General features: G+C 61.0%; 6 protein-coding genes across 6 annotated transcripts; 4 read left to right on the top strand and 2 right to left on the bottom strand.

Moving 5' to 3' along the window:
• Nucleotides 1–84: 84 nt before the first annotated feature.
• GUITHDRAFT_122653 (hypothetical protein) lies at nt 85–375 on the top strand (the record flags this gene model as incomplete). The annotated part of the gene is made up of 1 exon (XM_005818061.1): nt 85–375. The coding sequence occupies one exon, from the start codon at nt 85–87 to the stop codon at nt 373–375; it is 291 nt and encodes a 96-aa protein (XP_005818118.1).
• A 282-nt stretch (nt 376–657) lies between these two features.
• On the top strand, nt 658–2,168 carry GUITHDRAFT_122654 (hypothetical protein; the record flags this gene model as incomplete). The annotated part of the gene is made up of 4 exons (XM_005818062.1): nt 658–1,163; nt 1,931–1,981; nt 2,033–2,091; nt 2,140–2,168. The coding sequence occupies 4 exons, from the start codon at nt 658–660 to the stop codon at nt 2,166–2,168; spliced, it is 645 nt and encodes a 214-aa protein (XP_005818119.1).
• An 875-nt stretch (nt 2,169–3,043) lies between these two features.
• Nucleotides 3,044–3,913, top strand: GUITHDRAFT_83387 (hypothetical protein; the record flags this gene model as incomplete). Its single annotated transcript, XM_005818063.1, has 3 exons — nt 3,044–3,372; nt 3,468–3,641; nt 3,739–3,913. Coding segments are annotated over 3 exons (678 nt in total), but the record flags the coding sequence as incomplete, so codon positions are not given.
• Nucleotides 3,914–7,363: 3,450 nt separating this feature from the next.
• On the bottom strand, nt 7,364–7,690 carry GUITHDRAFT_122656 (hypothetical protein; the record flags this gene model as incomplete). The annotated part of the gene is made up of 1 exon (XM_005818064.1): nt 7,364–7,690. One exon carries the CDS (start codon nt 7,688–7,690, stop codon nt 7,364–7,366), a length of 327 nt encoding a protein of 108 aa, XP_005818121.1.
• A 120-nt stretch (nt 7,691–7,810) lies between these two features.
• GUITHDRAFT_122657 (hypothetical protein) lies at nt 7,811–8,482 on the bottom strand (the record flags this gene model as incomplete). Its single annotated transcript, XM_005818065.1, has 1 exon — nt 7,811–8,482. One exon carries the CDS (start codon nt 8,480–8,482, stop codon nt 7,811–7,813), a length of 672 nt encoding a protein of 223 aa, XP_005818122.1.
• A 181-nt stretch (nt 8,483–8,663) lies between these two features.
• On the top strand, nt 8,664–8,954 carry GUITHDRAFT_122658 (hypothetical protein; the record flags this gene model as incomplete). The annotated part of the gene is made up of 1 exon (XM_005818066.1): nt 8,664–8,954. The coding sequence occupies one exon, from the start codon at nt 8,664–8,666 to the stop codon at nt 8,952–8,954; it is 291 nt and encodes a 96-aa protein (XP_005818123.1).
• Between the last annotated feature and the right edge of the window lie 1,265 nt (nt 8,955–10,219).

Genomic DNA, 10,219 nt, shown 5'->3' on the forward strand with positions numbered 1-10,219 from the left:
ACCAATGACCAGCTGTCAGCATTGCTGCTGCTGACCACCCGCTTTACTGCCTGCCAGGATCGTCTCCTCGATGAGGCCTGACCGATGCTCAGGGGCTTGCGCTTCAAGGTGATGGAGGGGCTGGTGATGATGCTGATGATGGAGCCGAAGCTTGACGATGAGGCTAGACCTGCAGCAGCACTCGAGGCTGGCCAGGCTTGGCTGAGGGCTCGAGCTCTCACGCTCAAGCTGCACCCCCAGGTCCTGAAGCTCAAGCTCAACTGTCGACGATATGGAGGGGGAACGCGCCGTCAGCCTCTGAGCCTGTCGACCCTGATGCGGGCAGCGACGAGTACTCCTGGCTGCATGGCCTGGAGGCAGACCCACACGCTCTAGCCCAAGCCGATGAAGACTCAAGCTCTGAGTCAAGCTCAGGCTCAAGCTCAGCCCCAGCTTGCCGCCGTCTTTCCTCGTTCGCCCCCGCAAGACGCAAGAAGAGTGGTAAAGAGACGTCAGCAGGCCTGTGACTTGAAGATGGGGAAGCCTTGATATGTCAGCAATCCCTTCTTGCTGACGGCACCTTGAGATTCAAGAGCCTATTTCCCCTTTTACCACACCTCTTTACTACCCGCCCCCCTCTAGTTCATCACTTGTCTTACACCGAGCGGCAAGAACAGCATGGGGGACCGCCTGCTCCACCATCAGACTCCCCCAGCCATCGACCCGGCAGCACTCGACGAGTCGGTGGACGAGGCTGTCGCTCGCATGGCGGCCAGCCAGCCAGCCTTCGCCGACCCCTTCCTCCAAGACAGCCAGGCCCTACACGCCCATCCCCTCCTCGAGCACGGGGACCCGCCTGGCGAGGGCGTCGAGAGCGACGCGAGCGCGGGGAAGGAGGAGGGCGGGGGAGGGTCGGGGTCAGCAGGCAGGCCCAAGACAAAGCAGCCCGCCTTCAGGCGTCACCCCTGGACCGAGGAGGAGGAGGCGCGCTTCCGGATCGCGCTGGAGATGTTCGGGCCCAAGGAGCGGAGCTTGGTGACGCAGGGCAGGATCCCCGTGGGGCTAGGGGCGGGGGCGGCGAGGAGCATGGCGAGCTTCATCGGGACGAGGTCGGTCCAGCAGGTCAGGTCGCACGCCCAGAAGCACTTCATCAAGCTCGTCTCCTCCCCCAGCGAGGCGGAGGCGTCAGGGCCAGACGTCCAAGGCCATGCTGACGCATCGACATCCCGAGCAGCCGCGGGAGGCAGGGGAGGAGGAGGGCGGCGGCGGCGAGACGACACCCAGGAGGCGTCACAGGAGCAGGAGGCGAAGGAAGTGGAACAAGGCAGGGAGGGGAGAGGGAGTGGGAGGGATGGGAGAGGGGAAAGAGGGAGGGAAGCTTGTGACGAGAGGAGAGGAGGGAGGTAGTGACGGCAGCCTCGTGACAGCTGCTGGAGCCACCTGCACGCTCAGCGGTATGTCAGCGGATGGAGCCTCAAGAGACGGCAGGAGCAGGTCAGGAGGATGGTGTCAGGGAGGAGGGTATGTGAGCTAGGAAGAAGGAAGGGGAGGGAAGGGGAGAACGTAGGGGTAACGGCCTCTTGTATAGTACAAGTCATGACATGGTGAAGCCTGATGCTCTGAGAGGAACGCAGAGGACTAACTAAGCTACTTCTCATCCATGTGCCCAACGGCACTGGAGCGACGCCTTGCTGACAGGTGCTGTGACTTTACTACCCCGGTGACTTTTACCACTCAGTGACCATTCCTGCCTTCCGCCTTCCACGACGCCGACGCCGACGCCTTCTTCCTCTCCTTCTTTCATGCCTGCCTGCGATGCTGCTCTCGACGTCTGTGCCCTCAGCAGCCCTCCCTCCACCTGCCCATGCGCCTCGGCTAGCACCTGTGAGCTCGTCCAGCGCCTGCCCCCGACCCAGCATGGCGCCTACATGCTCTCACACATGCCAGGCAGATCCAGCGGCGGGTTAGGTGTAGAACCTTTCAACGACTCGGCGCGTCGTCGGTGGGGGCTTGCTTGGGCTAGAGCGTGTGGGTCTGCCTCCAGGCCATGCAGCCAGGAGTACTCGTCGCTGCCCGCATCAGGGTCGACAGGCTCAGAGGCTGACGTGCCTGGTAGCCGTTGTGATGATGTGGATAGTGCTGCTCAAGCTGATGCGTCAGGCTTTGAGCTTGAGAGCTCGAGCCCTTAGGCCCGTCTGCTCTCATCCTCTATCTCTCAGAGGAAGCGGGTCGAGCAAGCAGCAACGCCTGCTGACATGATTGTATATCTTCTTCTCTTCCTCGTTCCTTGTGCTTGACTGGCTGCTGGTCCATGCTGCTAGTCCCTCTTCCGGCTCGGATGCGGACGCCCTCGTCCTCTCCTGCCTCTCTCGCTGCCGGCCTGCCATGGCGCCCTCGACGTCTGTCGGCACCAAGCGGACGAGCGCTATCTCTCAGAGCATCAGGCTTCACCATGTCATGACTTGTATTACACAAGAGAGAGTTACTCCTACGGTCTCCCTTCCCTCCTTGATATCTTGTCGTGCTGTGGCTTTCCTGCTGACCAGATCTATGCCTCTCTTGAGGCTCCATCCGTCAACCAACACAAGCACCCTTAGCCCGCTTGCGGCTCCAGCCACAGTCTGCCCTCCCTACCTCCCTCCTCTCCTCTCGTCACAAGACTGCCTGCTCTCCCTCTACACTGCTGACCTGTCCTCTGCTAGTCTCCTCGCTGGCTGCTACTGTGACGCCTCCTGGGTGGTCAATGCGCACGCACGGCCTTGGATGGCTGGCCATATGCGAGGGCGGGTATTACAGCGAGATCGGCAAGCAGGGAGACGGTTGCAACATCTGCCCCTACGACTTCTACTGCGCGGGGTACTACAGTATCGAGCCCTGCCCCAACGGCACCTACTCCAAGCAGGGCATTTCGCGTGTGGAGGAGTGTGCGTGCAAGCCCTCAACCTATCTCCTACCCAACGGTGTATGTGATGTCTGCCCGGAGCGTTACTACTGCGCGGGGAGCCTCGACCCTGCCATGCCCTGTCCGAATCACTCCTGGTCATTCAATAGTTCGTCGAGCATCATGAGCTGCGTCTGCGAGTATGGGTACTCCGGCCCTGGGAACACCCAGTGTGAGCCCTGTCCTCCTGGGACCTACAAGGACACGAGGAGCATGGCGGCGTGCACGGCCTGTCCCACGGACACCTACCAACCCAACACCGTGGCCACTAACATAAGCGAGTGCCTCCGGTGCCCCTTGCATTCGGTCTCACAACCCTCCACGGGTTCGATTGGTGGGTGCCTCTGCATCCCAGGTTATTACAGGGAGGGAGACGCTTGCTCAGCGTGCCCGAAGGGTTTTTACACCGACCAGTACAACCTCGCGGCATGCATCGAGTGCGGCCCGAACCAGTACTCGCTGGTCATCGCCGCCAACACGTCGGAGGTCTGCACCTCCTGCCCCGGGAACAGCACCCGCTACAGCGTCTCCCCGGCTTCGGAGCCAGCATGGATGGGGGTAGGCTATCATGCGATGCGTGCCCGATGGGTCAGTACAAGGCGGGTCCCGGGAATTACAGCTGTACCACCTGCCCCGAGAACACATACGCAGACGCCCTTGCCAGCACGGGATGCTCCTCCTGCCCGCTGAACTCGATATCGACATCCGGATCCAGCTCGGAGTCGTACTGCAGATGCATCCCCGGCTACGAGAAGAGGTGCGACGGTGAGCATCGAGGGATGCCTATGCTACCGTGGCTACGAGAGGGTGGGAGAGAGGTGCGATGCCTGCCCTCCGGGCAAGTTCAAGGCGAGAGACGGGAGCACGGAGGCATGCCAGGATTGCCCAACCGGGTACTTCCAACCCCTCTCGGGCCAGGCCCAGTGCCTCCCATGCTCCGCCGTGGGCCTGTACACCACCACGGTGGGTCCTGGCACCGCCTCTCCTTCAGAATGTCTCTGTATCGATGGTTATGGCCTGCAGTCCTACGACGAGGCCGCACAGGTAAAGGTGTGCCGCCCATGCACCAGCAGTGGCTTCAAGCGGGGCGTCAACGACGATGCATGCACCGTGTGCCCGACGACAGACAGCATCGCAAAGCACTACTACATCATCGGTGACCAATGCGTGATCGCCTGTGACTTTGGTTTCGTGCAGGATGACACCAGCGGCAGCTGCCAACCCAGTGCCGCCGATCTCACCCCATTGGCTTACGATCTGTCGTTTCGGAATATCCATGCGGACCATCTGCTAGACAGCCTGCAGGGTGAGATGAGGGTGCAATACACCCCGGGTGCAAGCCTCCCGATCCTCTACGTCATAGGAAGTCCCTTCGAGTGTGGGGAATGCTGCATGCCCCTCATCAGCGAGGGCTACATGGGAGATAGCATGCAATCGGTCGCACTCGGCTGTGGATGGGAGAACCACACCTCCAATTGCACCTGTGAGGAGTGGGACCTGGCCGTCCAGGATCGCATCATCCCCTATGAGACAGACAGTTACGGTTTCATGGACATCTCACCCACCGTGGGTGGGTACAACCCCTTCTCGCTCTATGTCAACCGGTTTCCCCGTGCATTGAACTGCACACCATGGGGACAGTCCTCACTGAACTGCTCCTTCTACCTCGCCGCCTCGTTCCTCAGCCTGAACCCGGAGTTCAGCCTCGGATACAGCAGCGTGTTCCACAAATTCTCCTTCAGCAAGACTGTCGCCGGTACGTTCTCCGTCTTCGAGAGGGTGAGATCAGATATGATGAACCATTTATCGATGTCCGTCTACCACTTCGACCAGAGCTCTGTGGTGGGGGTGAGATTCATGTTCTCTGGCCCGGAGGCGCTCCTCACCCGGCCTCAGGCCATGACCTTCAAGCTGAGCATGGGCGGCGTGGATGTGCTCGCTGAATCCCAGGTCTGCCATCACCTCGCCGCGATCCCGGGCCCGCACTGCTGGAAGGGCAACGGTTGGCTAGAGGGAGAGGTGCTCATCCATTCCGGGAGCGACTGCCGAGGCCTGCAGACATGGCCATCTGCAAAGTCAATGTGGATCTTCCTGGAGCTCCCAACCATGGCCTTTGACAGCATCAGGGTGACGCTCCTCCTCTCCAACACGGAACCCATCTATACCTTCACGGGCGCCGGGGTGACAAGCCTGCATGGCTTCCTCAGGGCGTGCCCCGCGGTCTTCAGCGCCTACGACACTCGGACACTCAACGCCAGCGTAAGAGAGGGGCTCAATGGGACATGGGAGGAGTACAGCTCTTGGATGAGGGTGGGAGGGATATCCATCCAGTCCTCCGTGCTGCAGATCGCCCTCGGCATGCCTGGGATATCACAGGTAGAGATCGTCATGGTCCACGTCATTGGCAACGCGCTAGCCGGCCTCATAGACAACCTCGTTCAGGACAACCGCATGTTCGACTACCAAGGCACGCGCCATCTCATCCTGAGCAGGGCGTTCCAGACCATCTGCTTCGCTGACAACCCCATGAACTGCATCCCGAGGACTACCACCGTGGGCCTCCGAGGCTCATCGATGTCCTCCGCCTGGCCGACGACGACGCGCTCTGCGAGGAGGGAATGCGGTCGTGGCTACAGGACATCGCCAAGGTGCAGCCCTCCACGAGTCTATGGGCGGCGTCCAAGGCCTGCATGGGGAGGATCACCTCGGAGCAGAGCCATTTCGCCGTGCCCGTGGCCTACGAGTGGCCCGCATCCTTCCAGCAGTGGGTGGAGGAGGGAGGGGTGGTCGTCACCTACCTCTCCCTGGCGGTCCCTACCCACCAACCCGCGTTCCACTATAACTGAGCGGTAGGGACACCCAACCCTCCCATATTCTCCCCAGCCCACGCATAAGGATATCCGCAAATGTCAATGGCACTCAGCAAGGAAAGGAACACCGTAATCACAGACGTCCGTACCTACGACCTCCGTATCATCAGGGATGCCGCGATCCACGTCCGCGTCGCCTACAGCGCAGGACCCAACGAGCGGGCCAACCGCCTGAAGAACGAGTGGCCGCGAGTCTTTGGGACCGACGACGAGTTCATCGAGTTCACCGGAGCGAGCGAGGATGCGTTTATCCGTTTATTCGAGAGGATGATGATGGGGAAGTTGGCATCCGGCGATCCCAGGCGCGTGCTTTGCTCCGAGCTATACAATAACATCGATCAAGGGTTGGCACACGTCGACGCCAATGTCCCCGAGGCGCTGCGCAAGAGCGTGGTGAGGACCGCAAGGATGTACATCCTGATATTCCTGATGATGCACGACTACCGACCACACCTGCTGAGCTCCTTGAACCAGAAATGGTACGGCTGCAACTTCCTCATCGTCACGTCCGAGCTCCTCCGGAACGAGCCCGTGATCTTCACCACCTACGTCAAGGCATACCTCATAAAGGCGCTGGACGTGAAGGAATCACGCATCTTGAAGTACATCTTCTCGGAATACTTGGTTAAGGCCGGGCATAGGCACATCACCAATCTCTTCGATCGCATAAGCTTCGTCGGATGCACCATGAGCGGGGCGGTCGTGTGTGAGTGCATCCGTGAATTCTACCAGGGATCGAGCGACGAGAAGTTCTGGAACATGCTCCCTCACTGCAAGTGCGGATGCGACGGCCTCTGCCTGCAGCTGATGAACACCGTGTGCATACAGAGCAACAACACGCTGCACATGTATTGCAAGATCACGATGCTCATATACATGTCCCAGGTCCACGGCGTCCCCTTTGTGAACTTCGCCCCGAATAAGGGGACGTTCACGATCGGGCGCCTCCTGTCTACGTGGTCGGACAACTTTGTGAGCCACATGGAGCGCAACATAAACGACCAGCTCTCCATCATGTGCCCCAAGGTGCGTCGCTGCAACGACAATATCGCCAACATCGTCTCGAACTACATCCGGAGGTGCAGAGCGATCGATAACGTCTTTGCAGAGCCCAGCCGCGTCTGCCTCCTCTGCGTGAACGACTTCAAGTGCGCGCTATGCAGCGCTTAGGATTGCTCGCATATCCACCACTGTCCATACGGTTATCCTCACTTCATCAGCAGCGTGATGAACCTCCTCTCCAACATCCGGTCCTACTCCTCCCAGGTGAGGTGCTGGGATGGCCTCACAAGCCGCGACGTCGTCTACGGCAGGAAGGGGATGAGGATAAGCGATCATTACACGGGTTCAGGAAGCGGAAGCTCCACCCCCAACGGGCACGTCAAGCCCATCCTGCAGGTAGCCCTGACGACCATACGCCGCTGGTCACACGGGGAGGAATGGAGCGATCACGTAATCATGCTGATCGACACCTACTGCGACGTCTTTGACAGGGATGAGTCAGTGATCCTGAAGACCATATACGACATGGACAGGGATGCCTACAACGAGGTGACGCTCAGGCTCAGGCAGCCTAGGGATTGACGACGGCTGGGAAGAGGAAGTCTGGGATATTGAAGTTCTGTTGCCTCCTCTCGAGGACGGTGCGGATGAACTCGGCGTTCTCCTCCAGCGTCGATCGCATGCGGAATATCAGGTCATCTAGCGTTGCATCGCCTTCAACGCACGAGCGGTCGATGATCTCCTGCACGTCATGCCGTGAGCCCTGACACATGGCCATGTAGGCATCGATGATAGAGACGAGCTCGCGGATGCACCTCCTCGCGACCTCCTGTCTTGCATGATCAACCCGCAGAGTGCGTTCTGATGTGTCTGTAGATCGAGCTGCGAGTTCCTCCATTCGTGGTAGAGGTGTATCATGTTGCCGCTTGTAAAATCCAAGTTCGAGACCTGCATCACCCTCTGCCTGCACTCATCCTCCTCCATCTTCTTCGTGTGCTTCTCGCACGCCGTTCTCACCCTATGCCTCAGCCATCCCAGCTTGTTCTACAAGCTCTGCCTCGAGATCATGGCAAGCTCCACCCAGCCCATACGAAAGAGGAGCGGGTGGCACATATGCAGCATATCCGGTACGAGATCGGACTCGTGCGTAGAGGTCGGGCGGAGGGGGAAGGACACATCCTCCATCATCATACACCGAGGAGACGAGCTTGATGAAGTGCTTCTGGGCGTGCGACCTGACCTGCTGGACCGACCTCGTCCCGATGAAGCTCGCCATGCTCCTCGCCGCCCCCGCCCCTAGCCCCACGGGGATCCTGCCCTGCGTCACCAAGCTCCGCTCCTTGGGCCCGAACATCTCCAGCGCGATCCGGAAGCGCGCCTCCTCCTCCTCGGTCCAGGGGTGACGCCTGAAGGCGGGCTGCTTTGTCTTGGGCCTGCCTGCTGACCCCGACCCTCCCCCGCCCTCCTCCTTCCCCGCGCTCGCGTCGCTCTCGACGCCCTCGCCAGGCGGGTCCCACTGCCAGTGCTCGAGGAGGGGATGGGCGTGTAGGGCCTGGCTGTCTTGGAGGAAGGGGTCGGCGAAGGCTGGCTGGCTGGCCGCCATGCGGGCGACAGCCTCGTCCACCGACTCGTCGTGTGCTGCCGGGTCGATGGCTGGGGGAGTCTGATGGTGGAGGAAGCAGTCTTGCATGCTGATCTTGTCGCTCAGATGAGCGAAGGGTAAAATAGAGGGGGCGGTAGTAAAGAGGTGTGGTAAAAGGGAAGTGATATCTGAAAGTGCCGTCAGCACCAATGACCAGCTGTCAGCATTGCTGCTGCTGACCACCCGCTTTACTGCCTGCCAGGATCGTCTCCTCGATGAGGCCTGACCGATGCTCAGGGGCTTGCGCTTCAAGGTGATGGAGGGGCTGGTGATGATGCTGATGATGGAGCCGAAGCTTGACGATGAGGCTAGACCTGCAGCAGCACTCGAGGCTGGCCAGGCTTGGCTAAGGGCTCGAGCTCTCACGCTCAAGCTGCACCCCCAGGTCCTGAAGCTCAAGCTCGACTATCGACGATATGGAGAGGGAACGCGCCGTCAGCCTCTGAGCCTGTCGACCCTGATGCGGGCAGCGACGAGTACTCCTGGCTGCATGGCCTGGAGGCAGACCCACACGCTCTAGCCAAAGCAAGCCTCGACAGCAGCAGAAGCTGCTCTCCCCAGCCCCCACCGACGATGCGCCGAGTCGTTGAAGGATTCTACGCAAGACAAGCCGCGGCATGTGTGAGAGCATGTAGGCGCCATGCTTGGGGGCGGATAGCTGACGCGAACTCAAGCTCAAGCTCATGCTCAAGCCCATGCTCATGCTCAAGCTCAAGCTCAAGCTCAGCCCCAGGTTGCCGCCGTCTTTCCTCGTTCGCCCCCGCAAGACGCAAGAAGAGTGGTAAAGAGACGTCAGCAGGCCTGTGACTTGAAGATGGGGAAGCCTTGATATGTCAGCAGTCCCTTCTTGCTGACGGCACCTTGAGATTCAAGAGTCTATTGCTCCTTTTACCACACCTCTTTACTACCCGCCCCCCTCTATTTCATCCCCTGTCTTTCGCCGAGCGACAAGAACAGCATGGGGGACCGCCTGCTCCACCATCAGACTCCCCCAGCCATCGACCCGGCAGCACACGACGAGTCGGTGGACGAGGCTGTCGCTCGCATGGCGGCCAGCCAGCCAGCCTTCGCCGACCCCTTCCTCCAAGACAGCCAGGCCCTACACGCCCATCCCCTCCTCGAGCACGGGGACCCGCCTGGCGAGGGCGTCGAGAGCGACGCGAGCGCCACGAAGCAGGACCTGCAGGCAGCGTCAGCGTCAGCAAGGAGGCCCACGCCACCGCCGCCCTCCTTCCGGCGTGACACCAGCCCCCCGGAGGAGGACCCCTCCTTCACCCCTACCACCTCCTCTCCCCCCCCCTCCTTCTACCACCTCCGCCTCCTGCTGCTGGATCCCCGCCGGCTTAGCGTCGGGGCGCCGCCGCCCCCCTCCTCCCCCCCCCCCCCCCGCGGCTCCTCAGCAGGTCACGTCGCCGGCACCGCCGCCGTCCACCCCCCCCGCCTCCTCCCCCAGCGAGGCGGAGGCGTCAGGGCCAGACGTCCAAGGCCATGCCGACGCATCGACATCTCGAGCAGCCGCGGGAGGCAGGGGAGGAGGAGGGCGGCGGCGGCGAGACGACACCCAGGAGGCGTCACAGGAGCAGCAGGCGAAGGGAGTGGAAGAAGGCAGGGAGGGGAGAGGGAGTGGGAGGGATGGGAGAGGGGAAAGAGGGAGGGAAGCTTGTGACGAGAGGAGAGGAGGGAGGTAGTGACGGCAGCCTCGTGACAGCTGCTGGAGCCACCTGCAGGCTCAGCGGTATGTTTGTCAACGGATGGAGCCTCAAGAGACGGCAGGAGCAGGTCAGG

Source organism: Guillardia theta (assembly GCF_000315625.1).
Source record: "Guillardia theta CCMP2712 unplaced genomic scaffold GUITHscaffold_395, whole genome shotgun sequence".
NCBI classification, from domain to species: domain Eukaryota; class Cryptophyceae; order Pyrenomonadales; family Geminigeraceae; genus Guillardia; species Guillardia theta.